Source organism: Triticum aestivum, chromosome 5A, assembly GCF_018294505.1.
Source record: "Triticum aestivum cultivar Chinese Spring chromosome 5A, IWGSC CS RefSeq v2.1, whole genome shotgun sequence".
NCBI lineage: Eukaryota > Viridiplantae > Streptophyta > Magnoliopsida > Poales > Poaceae > Triticum > Triticum aestivum.
Window position 1 is genome coordinate 444,689,534 of NC_057806.1, and position 22,381 is coordinate 444,711,914.

The 22,381-nt window shown below is 41.9% G+C and overlaps 5 protein-coding genes and 1 non-coding gene across 9 annotated transcripts; 3 read left to right on the top strand and 3 right to left on the bottom strand.

Moving 5' to 3' along the window:
- Positions 1–541: 541 nt before the first annotated feature.
- On the top strand, positions 542–2,246 carry LOC123103894 (60S ribosomal protein L34). The gene is made up of 4 exons (XM_044525590.1): positions 542–723; positions 837–916; positions 1,747–1,856; positions 1,945–2,246. Exons 1-4 carry the CDS (start codon positions 645–647, stop codon positions 2,033–2,035), a joined length of 360 nt encoding a protein of 119 aa, XP_044381525.1. The 5' UTR covers positions 542–644; the 3' UTR covers positions 2,036–2,246.
- Positions 2,247–5,127: 2,881 nt separating this feature from the next.
- On the bottom strand, positions 5,128–5,208 carry TRNAL-CAG (transfer RNA leucine (anticodon CAG)). The gene has a single exon. It is a non-coding gene; the product is annotated as a tRNA-Leu (tRNA).
- Positions 5,209–5,324: 116 nt separating this feature from the next.
- On the top strand, positions 5,325–12,140 carry LOC123103896 (pentatricopeptide repeat-containing protein At1g74600, chloroplastic). 4 transcript variants are annotated; one of them, XM_044525593.1, is made up of 5 exons: positions 5,325–8,077; positions 8,555–9,657; positions 10,083–10,174; positions 10,845–10,953; positions 11,784–12,140. In XM_044525593.1, exon 1 carries the CDS (start codon positions 5,538–5,540, stop codon positions 7,959–7,961), a length of 2,424 nt encoding a protein of 807 aa, XP_044381528.1. In that variant the 5' UTR covers positions 5,325–5,537; the 3' UTR covers positions 7,962–8,077; positions 8,555–9,657; positions 10,083–10,174; positions 10,845–10,953; positions 11,784–12,140. The 4 variants fall into 4 exon arrangements, with proteins under 4 accessions (XP_044381528.1, XP_044381527.1, XP_044381529.1 ...); XM_044525592.1 differs by having other exon boundaries at positions 10,116–10,174; XM_044525594.1 differs by having other exon boundaries at positions 5,325–8,421; positions 8,555–10,174.
- Positions 8,422–10,673, bottom strand: LOC123103898 (protein FEZ). Its single transcript, XM_044525597.1, has 3 exons — positions 10,425–10,673; positions 9,341–9,642; positions 8,422–9,256 (listed from the first exon to the last, which is right to left on the bottom strand). Exons 1-3 carry the CDS (start codon positions 10,603–10,605, stop codon positions 8,555–8,557), a joined length of 1,185 nt encoding a protein of 394 aa, XP_044381532.1. The 5' UTR covers positions 10,606–10,673; the 3' UTR covers positions 8,422–8,554.
- Positions 12,141–13,642: 1,502 nt separating the features above from the next.
- LOC123103899 (membrane-embedded CAAX protease MroQ) lies at positions 13,643–17,857 on the bottom strand. The gene is made up of 10 exons (XM_044525598.1): positions 17,527–17,857; positions 17,134–17,222; positions 16,887–16,994; positions 16,693–16,775; positions 16,238–16,371; positions 15,570–15,619; positions 15,383–15,475; positions 15,210–15,301; positions 14,143–14,249; positions 13,643–13,990 (listed from the first exon to the last, which is right to left on the bottom strand). Exons 1-10 carry the CDS (start codon positions 17,776–17,778, stop codon positions 13,949–13,951), a joined length of 1,050 nt encoding a protein of 349 aa, XP_044381533.1. The 5' UTR covers positions 17,779–17,857; the 3' UTR covers positions 13,643–13,948.
- Positions 17,858–17,947: 90 nt separating this feature from the next.
- LOC123103897 (activating signal cointegrator 1) lies at positions 17,948–21,128 on the top strand. The gene is made up of 4 exons (XM_044525596.1): positions 17,948–18,193; positions 19,245–19,877; positions 20,357–20,455; positions 20,557–21,128. The coding sequence occupies exons 1-4, from the start codon at positions 18,032–18,034 to the stop codon at positions 20,905–20,907; spliced, it is 1,245 nt and encodes a 414-aa protein (XP_044381531.1). The 5' UTR covers positions 17,948–18,031; the 3' UTR covers positions 20,908–21,128.
- Positions 21,129–22,381: the final 1,253 nt, after the last annotated feature.

Here is a 22,381-nt window from a genome sequence, read left to right on the forward strand (position 1 = left end):
TGAGTTAGGAGCATACGTGTAAATGTCTCTACATTTTTATGACAAAACATGGTGTTTGTGCTTATGGTTCTTTTTTTTCATGTCAATGGCTCTTTGCCCATTCTACATATTTTTTGTCGGTGTTGATCAACTCAGTGGCAAACTCAATCAAAAGCTTTTTTGGGGGACATATGTAATTTTATTCATACTCACAACCATTACATGTACGTTGATTTGAATCAAAGATTCAAAAAATTACAAAGTAAGAATTACAATCAAAATAACCATAATGTTAGCTAGCCAAAATATTAGCCTTTTTTTTCAGGAGAGCCAATATAATAGCCGGCTAAAGTTTTTTCTTTCGACAGGGCCCTGCTATTTGCGTTCTTTGGTTTTTTCTTAGCGAGGGGGCCTTGCTATTGCGTGAGCCTCTAGGCCGTTGACTAACTGGACTGGCAACATAAGCCTTCACAAGACAGCCCATACGGCCCAATTGAACGTCTGGCCCATTTACCCCATCAAGCAAATCCTAGCCGTCGGTGCTAGGTCACGGCGACGCGGGGAGGCCATTTATACCCGTCACAGCCGCCACGCGCTCGCCCTCCTCTCTCTCCCCCCACTCTTTGCCCAAGCCCCCTACTGCCGGCGGCGGAGACGACGGAAACATGGTGCAGCGCCTGACCTACCGGAAGAGGCACAGCTATGCCACCAAGTCCAACCAGACGCGGGTCGTCAAGACCCCAGGTCTGGATCCCCTCCTCCCCCCCTTCTCCAGACGAATTTCTTTGGTGGCTTCTGATTTGTTCGTGCCAAGATCTTCGCTGAAATCGGTCGGTTTTGTTCCTTGTGTGCCGCAGGTGGTAAGCTAGTGTACCAGTACACCAAGAAGAGGGCGAGCGGCCCCAAGTGCCCTGTGACCGGGAAGAAGATCCAGGGGGTGAGTTGCCGCTTTGCCTTTTGCATCTATATGAAATTCTTGATTGTTTCGCTTTGCCATGATATGGGTATTCGATATCTCTGTTTGTATGGTGGATGAATTGGATTCTTGTGCTTGGGTATTATTTATGTGTGGTAAATGTGGTTTATCTCCATCTTACACATGTATGGTTATCAGCTTTTAGAGTATCTTTTAGGCTTTTACCGCACAAATTACCGACTAGATTGTGGTGAGATGCACAATTGGTAGATGCCGATTTGACCTTATCGGGCATCAGATTTATGTTTAGACCGTTTCCTCATATCATTCCTAATTAGTTATTCCTTTTGGTGGTTTGTGGTAGTGCATGGGTATCAAATTAAGAGTTGGTTGTCCGACAGTTGGTACGATGGTGTACGTGGACAGCTGGTTGTGCAGAGTAGCAATGCTGCATTTCAACAATAGTTCAAGTATTTATTTTGATGGCTCAATCATTCTTATTAGTTTCTAGTGGTGCCTTTAGACTATAATAAATTTTTAGATCAGTAATGTGTGTTTAAACACTTGGTTGCTCAGTAGTGTTGATTGTATTATACAATCAGATTGGTAGTTATGCATGAGTTTACTACCAGCAAAGCAAACTCTCATAACGGGAATGAATGTCACAGCTCATTTGGTCCTTTTGTGATTTCAACAACTCCATTTGCTCACTCAGCTTGTTTTTATTAGTGAAATGAGATTCTTCTGCCATGCTTGTTTTAAGTTGAGAGGACATTTGTGTTTGAATTTTTGCCTTTTGGTTGAAGAATATTGCAACATGATGGCTCATGATCTGATACTTCCATTTCCAGATTCCCCACCTCAGGCCTACTGAATACAAAAGATCAAGGTTGTCTAGGAACCGCAGGACTGTGAACCGTCCCTATGGTGGAGTGCTCTCTGGAACTGCAGTGAGGGAAAGGTGAGCAAACTTTGCCTTACAACCATCTAATGTCATTACCTCAAACCTATCCTTTATGTAGTCTCATTGGATTCATGTTCTCCTTCAGGATCATCCGCGCTTTCTTGGTTGAGGAGCAGAAGATCGTGAAGAAGGTGTTGAAAATACAGAAGACCAAGGACAAGACGACCTCAAAGTAATCTGTTTGAAACAGAAGTGCGAAGTGCGATGGTGTTCTGTAAACAAGGAAAATATTTTTGTTGGTGGTTATGATCAATGGTTTAGTCCCTTCTAGCTAAATGTTTTAGAGTACTTGAAATCCTTCTGCCGCCGTGACATCAGAGATTGTGAAACATTTGATACCCATTTGCAGTTTCATTTCTGAATGCATGTTGAATCTACTTATGTTAATTTGGTTTCACCTTGCATTCGTGGTTATTGATCTATAACAATTTTTCTGTTCCTCACTCTCATTTCCTTGCTGCCCTGCTCCTTGGATCAGAAAAGTACACTTGAGAAACTCCATATTAGATACAGAGTTCCATTCACTCAGGCTCCGTTCGGTGCAAAGGAATTTTAAAGGAAAACTTGCAGGAAAAAAAATGAAGGAAAGTTCTCCCAAACTGCGTTCGGTGTGCAGGAATGAGCTCCTCAAGATCCAAAGGGAAGTTGCTGTAGCCTCCAGTTTTACAGGAAAGAAAACATCGGGCGGAAGCACGAGGCAAAGTACAGGAAATCTTAGCTGGACCTGCATGCACCACCATTGCCTTGCTTTGTGTGACCCCACCACTGCCAGATGGACGCATCAACGAGTGGATGAGAAAATAGACCGACCATGCTTTGTACTAGTGGGACCTACAGATACCTTTGCCTTCCTTTGCTTTACCGAACACATCTTCTCAGCTTTCCTACAGACTTCTAATCTAGATGAAAAAATCTAGACGTTCCTCTGTTTTTCAGTTTCCCACAGTTTTCTTAACCTTTGCAGCGAACGGAGCCTCAATCCCCGCATTCTAATGAGATAGGCAAAACGTTTGGGCTTCTTTGATTCAAAGGATTTTCAAAGGAATTTTAAAGGATTCTAATCCTTAGGATTTTTTCCTATGTGGGTTGTTTGATTCGTAGGATTGTAAACCGTAGGAATTTTTCCATAGGATTCATTTGCACTAGATTTCATAGGAAATTTACCATCCACTCACAAGATGACATGCCAATCCAATCCCACGTTTTTCCTATTCATGCAGTTGGAAAATCCTACGAATCAAAGAGTCCCTTAATAAACTGGAGACGAACATTTGGGGCCTTTGGATTCCAGGAAAGATAAAGTACTTTGCGTGGAAAATTCTTCCTGGAGTGCTTCCTTGTTTTGGGGTTCTATAACTGGGCGCCATATCCTGGATGTTCTATAGCAATTGAGGATGGTATGTTCTTGGCGGCTAACATGGGGTGCAACAGTATAGAGATCGAGTCTGGCTGTAGTTTTGCAGTGAACTCTGTGCAACTGATGGACGAGTACTTGGGCCCGAATGTTACAGTCATAATAGAGTGCAACCAAATGGCGATGGAGCTCCGGAGATCTACTTATATGCACCGTTGTCGCGATGCTAATCAAGTTGCTGATGAGTTCGCGAAACACTCTTTTAGATTTATATCTTCCAGCCTTTGGGATTCTTATTATACTGTATTACTGAATTTGTTTCTCATCATCTTGTAAACGGTATGACGATAATATGAGAAATAAAGTCTCTTGCCGCAAAAAAAAAAAACTGGAGTTTGTTCTATTTGATTCCAAGGACACCCATATGCTACTTGTAGAGTGCATGTTGTAGTTGTTGAGGCATTGGGTCAAAGATACATAGTACTTCGTTTTAATCTACTTGTTTGCCATTTGGACACCACTTTTTTACCCCTCCAATTGGGATTTTTTTTATTTGGAAGGAATTCAAATGCAATCTCTTTATCCCAACGTAATTAGTTTACAAAAATGTGTGCGCTTGCATGGGCTCTACAATAGATTAATCTTTGCATGATCAGCTGATTTTATCATCTTAGCTGGCCATCTGTGGAATTTCTCCAGGGAAAACGGTTAAATTGTTGATCTTATGCTGTGCAAAGATACTTGTGTGATGTTTTGTCCTCCCAAGGCTTATTTGTGATGTGATTCCTGCTCTTCATGCAAAATGATTGTTTTAAGACTCAGAACACTGATTTTGTATTTTTTTTCCAAAAAAAAAATCATCTGGAAAGTTGTTTTTTCAATCAAGGCAAGGTAATCGCTGGTTGATCTTCAAATTAGCATTACCCTGCCTGTTTATTTCTTCCGCCATTTGCTAGGGATGCAGGCGGACAGTGTATAATTAGACACAAGGTGTCACGCCCGCAAGTGTATAATTAGAACTGCACAATTATTAAAGCAACAGCCTGTCGCGGACAATGTAGATGCTATCTGCTTGCATCCCTTCCGCCTTTACTAGTTTGTGAAATCCCACTTGTCCTTTGCTTATCAACTTGTGAATTATGGCAGGAAGTGGATGGAATATGACCAGAGGACGCTTAGCTTGCAATAGCTTGAACTGTGATTAGAATTTAGAACATACTCCTACTTTATTCTAGAAGTTGAAAGAAATAACTCTGATGGATATGAAGTCGTACATGAGAAAGTTCTAATCTGCACTACACACTTGGAATTACTCCCTTCGTCTCAATTGTCTCATGGTAATGTTTGGCCAAGTTTATAAAAAAACCAACAACCACAATACCAAATTAATCTCTACTGTTAACGTAATCAACAACAATCAAATAAATCACCAACAGCAGGAAATCACTTGCAAGCGAACAATAAAATCAACTCACATAGTTGCATGTACAAAATCTCAATCATATCATATCTTTCTTTACCTTCGCCTCCTCACAACATATCTCTATCTCAACTGAACCAAAAATTTCCTACGTTGAACCACCAGAATAAAGTTGCTTCCATTGCAATACATGAGTATTTAGCTAGTATTATTGATTAGACAGTTAAAATATTTTTATTGCAACACACGAGTATTTAGCTATCAGTAGCTCTCATTGAGATGAAGATGTACATGTGGAAGTTGCATTAACTTATATCCAACTTAAAAAAAAAAGCTTCAGAAAAATATGTACTAGCATTTTTGGAAAGATATGTTACGAATTTTCGAAGACTGGATTGTGAAAAGAGAACTCTGAGATTACAATAGATAAAACTAGGATGAGAAAGGGCATATATAATTAGCTTTCAAAAGCTTAAAAAAATATGAAAACTGTATGTCAAGAGTGGGATTTGAACCCACGCCCTTTCGGACCAGTACCTGAAACTGGCGCCTTAGACCAACTCGGCCATCTTGACTTGATGCCTCTTGTCTGCAATCAAGCTAAACATTTGCAAGCAGCAATGAGGGCTACCATTCTTATTAGCAGCAAGCACTAACATCTTGGATCTAGAGTAGATTTCTTGAGAATTTCAAATCCAGCACCCTAAAGTAGGCTAGACTTGCATGTTTTTGTGCAACATCACATAGACACTAGCAAGCCGTAGTACGGGACAGACACTCCCATCGCCTTGAAAAATTCAAGTGCAGAAGTTCACCGCCGAGGCGGCGACAGCGCGCGCTCAACCACGCGCCCTCACTCCGGTTGCATCCCCACCCCACGCCGTCTCTGCCCTCCGCCGTCTCGATGCCTCCACGCCTCCCCTCCCCCGCCCTCTCCGCCCACATACGCACGCTCTCCTCCGCCACCCGGGCCGGTGTCCCCCACCTGCTCGACGGAGTGCCGCGCCCGGACCGCCTCGGGCGGCTCCCGCCCGAGCTCGCGGGCTTCGTCCGCTCGCGCGCCGCGGGGCACACGCCCAGCCAGTTCGCCTACGGAAACGCGCTCGCGGCCTGCGCCCCGGCCGCCACGGGCGCCGGGGCGGGCAGTGTCGCCTTCGCGGAGCAGCTCTACTGCGCCGCCTGGAAGGACGGGCTCGCGGGCGACGCCTACGTCTGCAGCGGCATGGTCGACCTGCTCGCCAAGAGCGGCCGCCTCGGGGACGCGCTCAGGGCGTTCGCGGACGGCGACCGCGGGAGCGTGGTCTGCTGGAACGCGGTCATCTCCGGGGCCACGCGCAACGGCGAGCACGGTCTCGCCGTCGAGATGTTCGGCGACATGGCATGGGGCTCCTGCGAGCCCAACTCCTTCACTTACTCCGGTGTCCTCAGTGCCTGTGCGGCAGGTGCGGAGCTGTGCGTCGGGAAGGCAGTGCATGGGCTGGTGCTTCGGCGTGACCCCGAGTACGATGTGTTCATTGGGACGGCGATCGTCAACATGTATGCGAAGTCGGGTGATATGGTCGCTGCCATGAGGGAGTTCTGGAGGATGCCGGTCTGGAATGTGGTATCCTGGACCACCGCGATCGCTGGTTTTGTGCAGCAGGAGGAGCCAGTAGGCGCTGTTCGGCTGCTCAGAGATATGGTCCGGAGTGGCGTGTCGATCAACAAATACACGGCTACTAGCATCTTGCTCGCCTGCTCCCAGATGCACATGATACGAGAGGCTAGCCAGATCCATGGAATGATCATAAAGACAGAGCTGTACTTGGATTACGTTGTCAAGGAGGCTTTGATCTGCACATATGCTAATATTGGGGCTATTGAGTTGTCCGAGAAGGTGTTTGAAGAAGTTGGCAGAGTAAGCAACAAAAGTATCTGGTCGACTTTCATATCTGGGATTAGTAGTCATAACCTACCGAGATCAATTCAGCTGTTAACGAGGATGTTTCGTCAGGGTCTAAGACCAAACGACAAATGCTATGCTTCTATTTTCAGTTCTGTGGACTCAATTGAGCTTGGCAGGCAGCTGCATTCGCTGGTTATAAAAGATGGGTTTGTTCATGGTGTCCTTGTGGGCAGTGCACTCTCCACCATGTACTCTAGATGTGGTGAAATGGAAGATAGCTGCAAGGTCTTTGAAGAAATGCAGGAACGGGATGAAGTCTCATGGACTGCAATGATTGCTGGTTTTGCATCTCATGGCCATTCAGATGAGGCATTCCGACTGTTCAGGAATATGATTCTTGATAACCTTAAGCCTGACCATGTGTCGTTATCTGCCATTCTTTCAGCTTGTAATGGACCAGACTATTTGCTCAAAGGGAAGGAAGTTCATGGACACATTCTTCGTGTCTATGGAGAAACTACGTCTGTTAGCACTTGTTTGGTTTCCATGTATTGCAAATGTCGAGAAGTACAAACAGCTAGAAGAATTTTTGATGCAACTCCATGCAAAGATCAGGTCATGTTGTCTTCAATGGTATCTGGATACTCTACAAATGGTTGCACTGACGAGGCAATCTCATTATTTCAGCTTATGATGGCAGCTGGTTTTCAGATAGATAGGTTCATATGCTCATCTATCCTTAGCCTATGTGCTAACATAGCAAGACCGCTCTATGGAAAACTATTACATGGGTATGCAATTAAGGCAGGAATACTGTCTGATCTATCAGTAAGCAGTTCACTTGTGAAGCTGTACTCCAAAAATGGCAACCTGCATGATTCTCGTAAAGTTTTTGATGAAATAAATTCCCCGGATTTAGTTACTTGGACAGCTATAATTGATGGATATGCTCAGCATGGAAGCGGTCAGGATTCTTTGGAGATGTTTGATTTGATGATTAGGCGTGGAGTGAAACCAGATAATGTTGTACCAGTGAGTATTTTATCTGCTTGCAGCCGTAACGGTTTAGTTGAAGAAGGCTTTAACTACTTTAAATCTATGAGAAACGTGTATGGGCTTGAGCCTGTGTTACATCACTACTGTTGTATGGTTGATTTACTTGGTCGATCTGGGAGGCTTGCAGAGGCAAAAAGTTTTATTGAGAGTATGCCTATGAAGCCTGACCTGATGGTATGGAGCACACTGCTTGCTGCTTGCAGAGTTCATGATGATGCTGTACTTGGACGATTTGTAGAAAATAGGATACGTGAAGATAATTATGACCCAAGCTCTTTTGCAATGCTGTCAAACATTCTAGCAAACTCTGGAGACTGGGAGGAAGTAGCGAGAGTCAGAAAATCATTAAAGGGCAAAAAGAAAGAGCCTGGATTGAGTATGGTGTAAAGTGAAATGGTCAAAGAGTTCTATAAATAAAACTGGAATGCAGCACAGTACATTGACTGAGATGAAATAATGACACCATCTCGGGGAGTTCTGAGAAGAGCGCTAGTTGGTTACATGTAAGCAATGTGCAATGGATATCATTGGTATATTGGATATACTGTTGAGCCTTTTTACACTGTTCACCAGATTTTGCATTGGTAGTTGTTCTAAACCTGTTAGGCATCTGATTAGTGACATTTGTTCCTGATCATGGGGAAGACTTGATGCCTTTCTAAATTTGCACCGACAATACAACTGAGTCAGGCTCTTTGCTGAACTTAATTCGTCATTCACTTTATGATATTTGACATGTAGGGCACACTTATAATTCTCAGGGAAAGTATATGTATTCATAATACTGAAGCACTCAATACATACAACCAAATCTATTTCTCTCTCTATTAGCCTATCTTTTGTACAGGTGGGTAGGATTCACAAAGTATACACTGAGCAGAAAATGTACAAGGGCAATTGCTGACAGAAATGCTAGCAAATGAAGGTTGCTCATCTTCTTGTATTATCTAACTATGTATATTTTTTTTTCCTTCGAGCAGCTATTGGACATCTCTCAGAGAGGCAGGGGGACAATTGAGAGATTCACATGGCACATTGGATATCCAATCATCTGAAGAATGTAACCCCAAATCAAAGGGGAATTTTATTTTGGGTGGAACTCCATACTCATTGCCTGTATTGTGTCCATTGTCAGGTTTTCTTGTATATGGATCTTCGTCCCTATTTCCAATACCTTCATTTGTGTCTATAACCCAATCAACTGCGTACCCGTTGCACTGTTCAGGGTGTTCAAACTCTATCTCTGGCGAGGCTTCATTCATGCTATTGATTATTCCAGGGGCTATGCTGAAAAGCACGGCATCTGATGACCTCTGGAGGGTCTGTGTTTCAAATGGAAAGATGATTGGACCACTATGGATGTCTTTGTCTGATATATGAGTTAAAGACGGACCACGGCTGAAATTTATGACTTTACATGAAGAGCCATTTTGTGAACTGTTGGGTTTCTGCTGCTGCTGCTCATGAAAGTAATGCTGGCTATTGAGCCGACTCACAGGTATTGCAACTTCTGCTGAGCAAGGGGAGCTTTCGAAAGCAAAATGTGAAGCTTGTATGGATTGCAGGGCAGATAAGAGATCTGGCTCTATTGTTGCAGTTGACTGAGGACCCCAGGAGTGGGATAGCGCTCTTTGTGCCATTGAACTAGGCTTTTTAAATATCCTACAAATAGCCCAGGCATCCTGTCATCAGAAGATATACATCATATATCGAGATATTTTTGGAATTTTAGCACTATAAGTAAATGTTTTGAATAAGAGGCTTACATTGGCTGGAATGTTTTTGTCTATTGGTACTTTAGGAAGTGATGGATCAGTTAGTGAAGGAAGCCTGAACTCATGCATCATCCAGTCAGTCTTGATCCCTTTTGCTGCTCTCCCTTTATAAAAGACAAGAGACTTCTTCAGGCCTATGCACTTGGTTCCCTCGGAGGAGTAAATGGGCCTATCTGTTCCTGTTGCTTTCCAGAATCCAGCTCCTGTGACTCTGTTTGGTCTAGCACTATTACGGTACTTCCGGTCCCTTGGGCAGTAGAAATACCATTCTTTTTCCCCAGAACTTGCAAGTTCTAAGTGAGAGCAAGGTAATGAATAAAATATCAGAGAAAGTAAAGGTGAATAATCCAATGCAATGAAGTAATGTTTGCAGATATTTAAGGTGGATAACTATATTTAGTTTGGTTTTCTGATGAGAAGGTTCTTAAGTATTAGTGTAAAAAATGCTCTTATATTATGAAAATAATGTCTATGTTTTGTGTGACTTTTGCTATAATTATGGTTACTATTGTATTTTGAATATGTTGCATGCATACATAATGGATATGCACAATCTTGGATCTTCTGTGCTCCGTCTGAGTATGATATGGTCTTATTTACCATGACCACTAGTTTACTCATGGCTTGAAATATTGCTAGAAGATTGCCCAACTTGTATTAAGAGTAAAACTTTGTACTGAAGTGTATCAGAAATCACGAGTTCTCTCTCTTGTTCGTTTTAACTTTCATATAGGTTAACTATGAAGACTGTATCTTTGCTCTGTAGTTTCCCAAAAGTAAGGAGGCTATGAGTTTATCTTCCATGCATTCGGCAGAAGCAAGATGGTGAGTGTGGAATAATTTTGAAATTCTATCTCATCTCTAACGTGGGGCATAATATCTGGTGTCTGCATGTTACTAGAGAGAGATGTCTTCCATTCATTCTATTGATAGATAAATGCAAAATTGTATATGCTGGCATTTATTTGGTTATTTGAAGCTAAAGCCTTTACAAGATCAAAGTTCCTTGTTGCTCCATTCAGTAACAAATAAGAACAAACCAAATAAGAACAATACAGAGAAGGTAGCAGCTTACTTGGAAGATCCCATGGGTCATATTTGTAGATGTCCAGCTGCCTGATGAGCTCAATTGAAAGGGGTTTCTGCTGAATCTTTCGCTTGAGATAAAAACCTACCAGCTCTTCATCTGTCGGATGAAACCGGAAACCAGGCAGAAGTACCTCCTCTGACTTGTCCATATCACTTCTCTCATCCATGCCTAACAAGGGTGAAGCCTGATACAGGTTGCACTGCTCTTGTATTACCTATATGGATGTAGTGTATGGTTTTAGGGTCCAAGTTGCCTAGGTGAAGACAAACTCACGAATCTGTCTCTCTAATACAGTGCAAGGACTTATCAACTATGCACGGTCTACTATTTATATCCCTTGTTTGTGGCTTTGTGCTTGTGCAAAGATGGCAAAACTCTTACTGGCAGTTATCTAATATGGTACAGGAATTTATCAACCCAGAAAAAAATACAGAGATGGCTTGATGGACCTAAATATATGGGAAAGAAGAATGAATAGAAGACGAAGGTATCATGTGTAACTTGAGGACATGAGGTAGGAAACTAGTACTTATATAACTACTGTGTAAGATTAACTGTTTTTCTGTCAGATTTCTAGGCTCCTATTATATGCCTTGTATTCCAGGTCATAAACGATAGTCGGCAAGGGGAGTTTAACATACCCTTTATGAAAGAAGTTACAGCTGCTTAAACATGACTAGATGAGGCCCACAACTCTGAAGCCCCTCTTGCAATAAGATAATATTTTATCCAGTCTCCTTTTGAATCTATTGGATTTATTTAATCAAGGATTAGTATCTCAATGAAGACAAACTTGGCAACATATATGGGGATTATTTGTCCCTTTCACTTCAGACCTAAATTATGATCTAGGACACCCTAAACAACCCCTAAAAAACATTCATAAACAGGTATGGTCTGAACAGTTTCTTTAGTACTCCCTCCATTCACAGATATAAGATGTTCTAACTTTTTAGTGAATTGGATGTATACAAACATGTTTTAGTGTGTTTGTTCACTCATTTCAGTCCGTATATAGTCCATATTGAAATATCCAAAACACCTTATATTTCTGAACGGAGGGAGTACGCTTTGGAAGCTAAACACTTTCAAATACATCAACACCACAATCCAGGATTTATTCTTGCTAGATTAATTTTCTTGAAGAATACCAATACATATTCCTCCATTCTCTGGTTTAGAAACTCCCTTGTATATAGAAAAGGATATCTCTTCTTACTACACATCATTTTCAGTACATATACGCTATTACGCTTCTGGTTGCATTCGAGATTTACTTTGCATAAAAAATTCCTTCTCTTTTACGGAATCATTTCTCACCACTGTCTAATTTGTTCTCACTAGGATGATCCATTTTGCACGTACTGGAGCAACGGTTAGCTTATTTCTACTGTTAACATCATTGATGGAAATTTGGATGAAAGTTGATGTGACAACAGATGTACACGTACCTATGAATTTGTGATTGCTACTTTTTGTTCTAAACCTGTGCAATAGCTTAACTGAAAAGGCGGGGTAACTGTTTAAAAACTGCACTGTGGGGAAACCTTCATCCCAGTTAATGCCATTAAAAAATAATCATCGTCATCTCCTACAATGATAGCCTTAGCAGTGTAATTGCCTTCAGTTTTCTACCAAGAATCGTATAACTCACTGCAAACTGTTGTCGCATATATTGATATATATATCAACTTTTATTTCACAATCAGTCATTGTCGTAGAATCAATCTCAGCTTGCTTGAGTGCTTTATCATATGTTCTGGTCCGTCACCAATTGTATACAGTTCATTGCTCATTATTTTATAAGATCCTGTTTTTAAGTATCACAGTTAGCATAGTTAAATATGATGACTTGGCCATACATGATCTTGTACAGCCTCTCTTTCTGTCAAAGGTATCCCCATTTTTTTTGCCATGCTACTTTCTGTATCATCTTTCCTGCGCTGAATCAGCTGACATAATAATCATGCCAACGGCTTAAAGACAAGATTTTGGCCATGTTACAACTTACAAATAACTTAGTACCAAAAATAACTCAGAAATTTCCCATGCCTCCCCAATTCCAGGCAGGATATTACCACCCAATCAATTCCATGTTTTTGAAAACAAAACATGATCACGTTCACAACTCTTGTCTTCTACCATGATCCACATCGGGAGATGGTTTGGGTTGAACTCTTCAAACGCATACCTTCTTGATGTCCTTGTCGCATTCTTGGTTTGTAGTTCTTGGAGCACCAGAACGTTCTTGCCAAAGGGGCATTATCTTTGTTTTATTGCCTAATCTGCGGGTTGGATTTTTCCTTTTCCAACTTTTGTGAACTTGCTAAAAATAGAGCACACACCAACAAATGCATGTTTAGGACTCTGCAATCTACGTTATGGTACCATATCTTCCAACCTGTGCTAGATTTTGTATCGAGGGTCGTATCTTCTGTTTGTTTGATAAGAAAAAGAGTCCCAGCTTTTGAGTCTTTGGGATTATCAATCCAAATGTGCGTCAAGCTACAGTGCTGGAAATTTGCAGCCAAAGTGTGCCATTGGAGAGCTTACAGATGTTCCATATCTTATATCTTAGGAGCATATAAAAACAGATACTTACTGAGTTACTGTGAAATGTAAAAGGAAATTTGACCATTTCATCTTAACAACTCTGGCCCTGGATTACATTCGCATTTGCAAAGCTGGTTAAATACGAGTCATTAGAGCTTCCATGAATCAGATAGTTTTTAGAAAGGAAATGAAAAATCAACTCCAGTTTTTATGCATTCCTTTTCCTACAACCCTATTGAGCAAATATGTGGTGCCAGCAACACATATCTTGCTAATTTACTATCTTCAAAGGAGCATTTTTCATGCATCCTCATAATTTGTTTGTCCATGCACACTACAGAACTTACATTGCACGGCCTAAATTATTTTTTTGGCTGAAATGGACTGGCCCAGAAAGCAACATCTGACCTCCCGATAGTATAATGAAGCCGTTAACATCAACCTCTTTACTCAAAAGAAGTTACTAGATAGGACAAACCAGAGCATGTCAATCATGTAGCAAAGAAAGAACAACTTGGTGCATACCTGCAGTTCCCTCCATTCACACAGTACATCCATAAGAAAAAACAATAGAAAATGCCAGTGAGATAGATTTATTGGTATAAGTTTTACTTAATGCACCTAGCATGGTATGAACATCCATTGCCCACTTGCAAGGAAGAACCATTACTTGAGCCAACCTGAAAGCCACGTACAACGCATTTCTTATAGCAATAACCGTATTTTCTATTTGTATGATTGAACATTTTCCACCACGTAGGTTGGCAGTAGTATGAAACGAACCATACATAATCATATTTTGTAAGACATCTTGTAGACCATACATTGTGTGCCTTGCCGAGTAAGATCATACACTAAGCAGTCGAATAAAGGAAAGCTCATTGTTCTTCCAGATCTTTTTGCAGAAGTTACTCAAGGATATGCACAAAGCTAAAATCTGGACGGTTATAAAGACTTCAAGACGCCCCCAATAGCTCCTTGATATCGTATCCTTGCAACTGAAGCAATAAAAGATCATATGTCAGTTACATAGGAAGAAGGGAACATGAATTAGCTGCCCCTGTTCATGTGCTATTCTGCATGTTAATCAACTCATAATTTCCTTAGCATTTTCATCCAGCAAATTACTGACACAAATGATAAGACGTACCTGAAGAAAGGTTAGCAGTAGTATAACTCCCGAGTTCCAAAATGCATGTATTGTAATAGGAGCTAGAAGATTGCGAGTTTGAGCATATGTAAACCCCAGTGCAACACCTGCGGAACATTTAGAAAATTTGTATCAACATAATGGTAAAACTGATAATTTGTCCTGAAGAAGACACCACTGACAGACTGTAGTCCTCAGACCAAATTTCACAAAATGTTGCATGTTGTGCTTGTTCTTTGTTTCATCGTAACAGCTTCGTCTGTCACATTTCTGTAGCCAGTTTTGGCTTCTTTCTTTAGAAGAGAAGACAACAATTATAACATACCACATAACGGTTACACCAGATGTAAACACAACAGCTGATATTGAATATTGTTCACATCAGGGTAACTACCACCTAATCTGATCCCATAAGACTTGAGACTAACTGGGAACTAATTCAAGTCCTATACTACCTCTTTCCTAATTATCCTGAACTGCTGCCCCACCATCAATTTCCTGCTACCAGATAGACTGATATGGGGACTTTATCTCTAACATGAAGCTCCCCTAAATATGTGTGCACTGGACTCGCTACTGGTGGCAGGGTGCCATGCGCTGCTGGTTTGCCCCCAATATGGGGAAGTCCCAACAGCAGCATCCCATACAGCAACATGGACCATATGGCAAAGTTTGTCGGCAACTAAGGGCCTCTTTGATTCGCAGGGTTATAAAAACGCGGGAACAGGAAAAACATAGGATGGAATGTCATCTGATTTCAATCCTACAGGATTTTGGGTTGTTTGATTGCATCATTGAAAAAACAAAGGATTCTTTCAAAGAGGTTTGAGTGGATGCTAGAAATCCTATGGGAGGTAGTAGAAAGAAATCCTTAGGAAAAATTCCGATAGGATTCAATCCTATGAATCAAACAACTAACATAGGAAAAATTCCTAAGGATTCTAATCCCTAAAATTTCCTAAGAAAATACTTTGAATCAAAGGAGCCCTAAGTATGTTCATGCACAGATGGCAAAAATGGAATTCACTTGGTTTTCCACATTAGTTCTGAGTCTCCTAGAAAATTACCAAGTACAAACAGTTGTGGGAATTGATCAGGTGTCAAATGAGCGAAGGCAAATACAGCAGCACTGAGAATCACGCAGACTGGAGTAGGAAACCTGTACCAATAGCAAACTATTCAATACACCGACATGCAAAACTGCAGGCTCTAGAAAAATAAATACAATATCAACTTTTACCACTTAGTCAAGGACACCATTAGAAATCCTCGGAACACAGTCTCCTCCAGAATTGGTGCTAGAACTCCAGTTATTCCCACCAAATAGGCAGTGCTACCAATTTTAAAATTTGAAAAATAAATAAAGTTCTGATAGCCTGGTGTATAGACAGCCGGCAAGTAAAACAAAAAAGCTAGTGAGATGCTACCTGAGAGTTGATGAGCCAATTAGGGGCAGTAAAAGGACCAGTGAGTCCTTCTGCGATAACAAAGAGAGAGTCCAGAAATAGATCAGTAGTCATGTAGTAGTACCCACTACCCATTAAATGGGTTAACTGCAGTAGTTGTACAACATATAGGTATAAAAAAATTGAACATCCAAAATTATAAGGCATCTCAGAGAAATCAATTGCCAACCGAAAATAAGAGAATCTATGTTTCCAAATGTTTAACAACATAGCTCTCTGTTCTGGCAAATGTATCTTTTGATTTGACAATAGTTTCGTACTAACTCCAAAGTATAGGACAGTCTTTCTTTTTTGACAGAGAACATATAGAACAGTCTCAGGTTATGAATATATTGAGTAAGTCTTGCATGAGTAAAAGTGATTACATAAAGATACGTCAAAAGATTGGTCATATGAAAACAAAACAGATTCTTAGGAAGAACTTTTACATTTGGCATATTCTGAACTGTCCAACAAAATGCTTTATTTACCATTTTACTTTTCAATGAACAAATCGGGGTGCAAATTAAAGGTGAATGGAGTCAGACTAGTGTAAGTCTATAAGGTGACAGAAGTGTAAGGAGCAACGGTTAATAGATGATGATGCACAAGAAAAGTCTGTCTGCTAAACGCATATGACAGAGCCTGACCTCTCTCTCTGGAGGTGCACCATTCAGATAGGTCATGGCAGCTCCAACTAAAGCAATGGAAATGACTGCACCAAAGAGGCCAATACCAGCCCACAGAAGCCAGCCATTTTGCAGCTTGAATGGTTCTTTGACATCTGAAAGGTCAAAATTACAATGTCAACTTACTTCAACAACAACAACAACAACAAAGCCTTTAGTCCCAAACACAGTGTCAACTTACTTCCTACCAAAAAATCACAAAAATAATCTTTGACCTTGACTAAAGTGTTAAAAGCAGCATTCATGAAAAAGAGGAACTCTTAAATTCATAGTTACAAGGAAACTCCAGTTGCAGTAAATAACCGACAGCACTTCTGACAGTTGAAAAAATTAGTCTACAGGAAAGAATGCACCACTCTCTTTGCACAAGATCAAATGAACTAAAAGTAAGCATATTAATAAGATAATGTCCTGACCGTAACGGAAGACATCATCAGGGAATGGTCGGAAGGTATTGGTGATGCTAAATATAACACCAAGCACAACAGCAGTCACGCTACTGCATAAGACAACAAAAATAAACAGAATTGAATATTTTGAAATGGGCAACATCCATCCTTTCGTATGTACACACTACCATAAAAAGTATCAAGCAAGAATAGATCCATACAGTTGTCCGAGGAACAGTATTTCTGCCTTCTCATCTATAGTTGCCCCCGTGGCTGAAAACCCTACGTATTGCAATATCGACTGCTCAACCAATCCTGTCAGAGCAAAGCTGTCTAAAGAACGCTCAGGATACTTTCTTAGGGTTAACATGCCAAACTGCAAATAGGCATCACCAACCACAACCAGCATGCATATACAAGATAGATACTTATTTGAAAATAACCATCCGGTGTGCAGGATAAGAGTACCTTACTCCACAGCCCACCATGCTGAGCACAACAGTTTGCCACTCCCACGGCACATCCCACCGGCGAAGGATGGGCCACTCGTTCGAATCCTGCTTACATCCAAATAACGCAACAGAGTCTGATTGTCAGCAGGACAAGATCAGAAAGGCAGGCATATTCACAGTCCAACTAGAGTTCAGTAAGTTTCCATGGCTAGATAATATCGTTGCACATAGATTGATGTTTCACCGATGCATCGGCCACATTTTTCTATTGATGCACTGGACGTGTTTCAAATTTCAACACTAGTTCTTCTGTTCTTTCAAGAAGCTAAATTCTGCACCAAGCAACAAGAAGCACTGCTGCTAGCCTCAGTAGGGTAGGGCATCAAGAAATGGAGCGGCGGCGCATCACCTTATCGGAAGGCGGGGGCGGGTTGTTGTAGGATAAGCACGCGAAGTCTCTGCCGCTCCTCGAGCTCCTGCTCCAGCGGCCGGTCTCCGGCGGCCGCAGCAACCGCTGCTGAGCTCCTGCTGCTGCTGAAGCTGCCAGGCGGCCGGTTCTTGGGGTGGGAAATGGCTTCCTGTGCTTTGAGAGGAGGAGGGATCTGCATGGGAGCGGCCGGAGGAGGACAAGAGAGAGCGGAGACGACGACGTGGAGGCCATCGGAAAGGGGGGCGCTTCTCACTCCTCTGCTCTCTCTGCTCGCTGGGGAAGGAAGCCTCACGGCGACACGGCCTCGTGGGGATAAGGTGAGGACCTTTCTGTAAATTGGATAAAACGCAAGTGCAAAGCCGGAAAACGTAGACGGGAGACCCCTTCGTTTATTTGCCGTATAACTCGGGGTCCATGTTGCAAAGTGCAATACGCCGGTTCTTTTACTGCGAGGCCTCCGCGCTCGTGGGCAACGGCGGCGGCGATGGCGACGTCGGCGAGCACGTCCGGCGAGTGGCTGAAGGGCGCCCTGCAGGAACTGAGGGGCCGCACGGGGAGCGCCCTGGAGCTCGACGACGGCCTCATCTCCGGCCTCGTCTCCTTCTGCGAACTCGCGCCTCCGCCCGACGCGGCCGATTACCTCGCGGTCCGTACCCCCGCCACACGCCCCTCCGTCACCGGAACGATAGCGTACAGCACATGATCCATGTCGCGTCGCGCTTGGCCTTCTGATTTGAGCTTGCTGCGCGTGTGCGCTTGGTTGGCGCGGCGGCCTGATCTGCATCCGGTTGGGGGGTTTCTCAGATTAGGGTTTGTGCGGTTTTTAGTAAATTTGGCTGACGTTAGGGTTGGTTTCATGTCAGATCAACCTTCAGAGCTTGAAGATAATTGTTAGTAGTTTTGATAGTCTGGTTGCTGCATTGTGCCACTGGCAGTTTGCTATTTCTGGTTGAGGGTTGGCTGTTGGTTTTAAACTGATGAATGATCAAAGCGTGTCATGTTAGACTTGTATGCGGCTAGTGGAGAACATGGTGCTTAACGAATCATATCATCATGAATCCCATTTTGTAACCTAATGTGTTGTGAGTATGTTTCAAGCATCTTATCTGTTCTATGTACTTAATATATGCATATGTGCATGTTCGCTGGCAGTGTAGAGCTTGAGATGTAGTTACATCTCTAAGGGAAACTTAGACTAGTGCATAGTTAGCCTGCCCTTGTCTTGCTGATCTGATCGACACATGTATTGTGGTGTATGATGAAAATGATTTGCTTTCTTGTGAACATGTACATTGACTATTGGTTTGGCAGTGCGTCTACATATCTTTTGCGGAGCATCTCGAATATAGTTGAAAGGATGACCTGGGCATATTCAGCCCAAATACCATCATCATCAAACTAATGTGTGCCCTTGACACCCGTGTCACTGTAGTGTTGCATTAACCTTTCTCAATTGAGCGTTGTGCATGGCTTTCTCAAATTTTATGTGTGGCCATTTTGTGTTATAAAGGAGCTCTAGTTCCATTTTTTAAATTCGTTTGGAATTGTACCTGTACATACTCCAGACTGCTTCTTCTGAGTGACACCACTGTTTATGAGCTTATCATGTTTTATATTATGCACACGCCATGAACGTGGAAACTACTGTTACTTAGGTGAAGTAAAATGTTGATCGTTCTATGTGTTCAATTCTGCAGAATATTGTTGGAGCAGAAGCTGCTCAGGACCTCATTCAGGAGTACTTGCAGAGGAGGGGCTACATTGATCCCTCAAAAGGAGCTGGAAGCTCGCAGTCGTCTAACCTTCAGCCTTATTTGAAGCCATCTGCTGATGCAGCAACTGCCCAAACAAAGAAACAGACACGTACACAAAAAGATCCAGCATCTTCTTCTAGTCAGAGTTCCAAGATTCAATCAGATGCTGCTGAGACCCATGCTGCCTCCAAGAGAGGTCCAAAAAAGAAGGGAGGAAAGGCCATCTCCCTTGCTGAGGCAGCAAAGGGTTCTATTGTCTTCAAGCAGGGGAAACCTTGTTCATGCCAAGCACGGCTGCACAATCTTGTTAGCAACTGCCTATCATGTGGAAAAATTGTGTGTGAACAAGAGGGCGAAGGACCATGTAGTTTCTGTGGCTCACTTGTCTTGATGGAAGGTAGTACATATGCGGGTTTAAGTGATGTTGGAGTTCCTCTTTCGGACACAGAAGTTGCAGCTGAAGCTTATGCAAAAAGGCTTGTTGACTATGACAGAAACTCTGCGGCAAGAACTAAAGTTTATGATGACCAAAGTGACTATTTTGAAATGGAAGGAAATAGTTGGCTCTCATCTAAGGTAATCGACGTTTGATTGTTTCTATTTCATTGTTCCATCCATCTCATCCCTTGTGGCTCGTACTCATATATATCCACTCATTCCGATTCTTTCCCATTTGTTGATCTTCACTGTCCTTTATTTTAGTGATTAAGTCATACCGAAAGAATTTTAGCTATTAACCGAAATTTGCATACGACACCTAGCCATAATGTGAAAATTTATGTTTATATTTTTTATAGGATTTATTTATGCAATGTATTTTTCTTTAGTGCTCAGAATCAGCCCATTTCAGCAATCAACTCTAGAGTCATTTATTCCTAAAAATTATGCATATATCATCTATTTTATGCGTATATATGATAAAAGATGTAATTTGATGGATTAGAGAATGATAGGATGTTATGTGACTGTTTTTTAGGATATTGAAAAGCAAGTTGTTCTAATTGGATGATATATACAAAGACATTTATTGCAGTTCTCTGTTTTTCTTGCTTCAGGAAAAGACAAACCTAAAGAAGGTGCACGACGAAGCTCAGGATGCAGCTGAAAAACAAAAGGGGAAAGTGACGGTCACATTTGATTTGGTGGGCCGTAAGGTAGTAACTCGTTCCTGCAGGCTCGGTTCACAGTTTGGAAGCTTTCAATAAGAAAAAGAAACATTTCGATGCCGATATAATTTTGCAAGTATCTTCTGCAGGTAATTTTGAACAGTGATGAAGCGGCAGAGTCGGAATCTGACCAAGGGATCATGAGACCACTAGAACAGAAGCATCAGGTTCAACGCATACAGCCCAGCCCCTCGATCAGAGAGCAACCAGTCTTCGTTGAAACAGGACCTGTGAAGCCAAGAACTGACAGGGTAAAACAGAGCAAGAAACTCGGAAAGAATGGCTTGTGCCTGGAGGTAACCGGAAGGGTGCAGCATGATGACAAGGATCCCCAGAGCTTTCTTGGTGGCAAGATGAAGAAGGGTGATCATCTCGCGTACAGTTCCTTCGGTCAAGTTCGTGAAGGTGATGACTATGAGTGCTCCCTTGATTTTGATTGAGTGGTAGCTGCGAATTTTGATGCGCTCGAGTGCCTTCACATTGTACTTAATTATCCCATTTCATACGGGTTGGATTGTGGTCTGGTCAAGTTTCCAGCTAGAGGTATTTTGGAAAGTTGTCAGGCCGGGTAGGCTTTGTGGGGTCTTGAACCTTATAAGCAGAAGGTCAAGCACTGAGGTTAAAAAAGTTATGACCCTAAATCCAAGTATTTTATCAGTAATGTTGCCTTGTTCTGGCCAAAGTATGTTCTGGATCGGCGAACTCTGTAGTGCTATCTGTACAATCTTGCACTTCAAAACGGCATTTGGAAAACAGCAACTACGCCACGTCTTTCGTGAATTTCACTGGATAATTTACAGGCAAGCTCTTGCATTGTCTACCCTTTATTTTGAGAACTGCCCGTTAGGCATTTTATTCGTTCAAGCGGATCATATCTGATTGAACAGGCTCAATCAGAAACTCAAGGATTACATCAAAAGTACACTGATTAACATCTAAGGAAAAGGAGTGTAGCAGAAAGCTGAGCGGCCACATTGACCTTCCTATACAAGTGTAGACAAGTTTGAATCCCTGAAAACTCGAGACATAAGACCACATCTCTCTGAAAACTTGCCATCCGACGCACATGTCATCACCTTGCATCCACAAGTTGCAAAGGTTTTGACAATCAGACTCAATTATTACATGAGACAACGATTTGTCCATAGTTAGTCACATAGCATCACGGTAAGCCAATAACTCTGAGATAAAAGGATTATCTGTATAAACGCATGGTTGTGTCTGTCACCGACAAGTATTTCGAAGGTTCTAAAAAGATGAGCGATCATGACGCAGAACTGGCAAAAAGTTGTCGAGGACGCCATGATGAAAGAAGATGAAAAGACTCTGTTCAGGTTCCTTCAGGTCAACATGACCAGTGGTCTGATGCTTCATTGGCCCATGTGATGAACCCTGATTGAATGGCAGACTAGGATATGTATGTAGTATCCAGTATGAACTTATGTGTTAACGGTAGGTGTTATGCAGTAATGAACTTTGTAGTATCAACTTTTGGGTCTAACTGTATATGAAGATCATCCACCTTGTATTTTGTGACCTACTTGGCATGTAAATGTACATATATGTGGCCTGTAGTGTAACCATCCTGCTACCCTCCTTCAAAATGTACTAGCTTGGCAATCAATACTGCGATTTTGCTATTTTTTATTCACTACACTAAGGGCTACGATACACTCAGCTCATTTCACACCAGAATATAAAATATGCTATTCTGAGACTCTAAATCAAATTTTCAATCCAACATTTATATTTGGACTAGAATTTTGCCCAACATTTGATATATGGTCGTAAAAATATGACTATAATGTCAAAATGGTGTTTCTTCTTTTAGTAGAATTTCGAAAAGATGCAATTTCCTGAAAAGCAAATTTAACCCTTTTTCATATGGATTGCATGTTAGTTTCATATTTTGAC

Excerpts from the sequence above, each read along its gene's own strand:
- LOC123103894 (XM_044525590.1), top strand. The coding sequence starts at position 645 with ATGGTGCAGCGCCTGACCTACCGGAAGAGGCACAGCTATGCCACCAAG. Across the intron at positions 917-1,746 it reads CCGGGAAGAAGATCCAGGGG|ATTCCCCACCTCAGGCCTAC; the intron begins GTGAGTTGCCGC and ends TTCCATTTCCAG. Across the intron at positions 1,857-1,944 it reads GGAACTGCAGTGAGGGAAAG|GATCATCCGCGCTTTCTTGG; the intron begins GTGAGCAAACTT and ends GTTCTCCTTCAG.
- LOC123103896 (XM_044525594.1), top strand. The coding sequence starts at position 5,538 with ATGCCTCCACGCCTCCCCTCCCCCGCCCTCTCCGCCCACATACGCACG.
- LOC123103898 (XM_044525597.1), bottom strand. The coding sequence starts at position 10,605 with ATGGATGAGAGAAGTGATATGGACAAGTCAGAGGAGGTACTTCTGCCT. Across the intron at positions 9,643-10,424 it reads TGACCCATGGGATCTTCCAA|AACTTGCAAGTTCTGGGGAA; the intron begins GTAAGCTGCTAC and ends GCTCTCACTTAG. Across the intron at positions 9,257-9,340 it reads ACAAAAACATTCCAGCCAAT|GATGCCTGGGCTATTTGTAG; the intron begins GTAAGCCTCTTA and ends TTCTGATGACAG.
- LOC123103899 (XM_044525598.1), bottom strand. The coding sequence starts at position 17,778 with ATGGCCTCCACGTCGTCGTCTCCGCTCTCTCTTGTCCTCCTCCGGCCG. Across the intron at positions 17,223-17,526 it reads CGCCCCCGCCTTCCGATAAG|GATTCGAACGAGTGGCCCAT; the intron begins GTGATGCGCCGC and ends GGATGTAAGCAG. Across the intron at positions 16,995-17,133 it reads ATGGTGGGCTGTGGAGTAAG|CTTTGCTCTGACAGGATTGG; the intron begins GTACTCTTATCC and ends TTCTTTAGACAG.
- LOC123103897 (XM_044525596.1), top strand. The coding sequence starts at position 18,032 with ATGGCGACGTCGGCGAGCACGTCCGGCGAGTGGCTGAAGGGCGCCCTG. Across the intron at positions 18,194-19,244 it reads ACGCGGCCGATTACCTCGCG|AATATTGTTGGAGCAGAAGC; the intron begins GTCCGTACCCCC and ends TCAATTCTGCAG. Across the intron at positions 19,878-20,356 it reads ATAGTTGGCTCTCATCTAAG|GAAAAGACAAACCTAAAGAA; the intron begins GTAATCGACGTT and ends TTCTTGCTTCAG.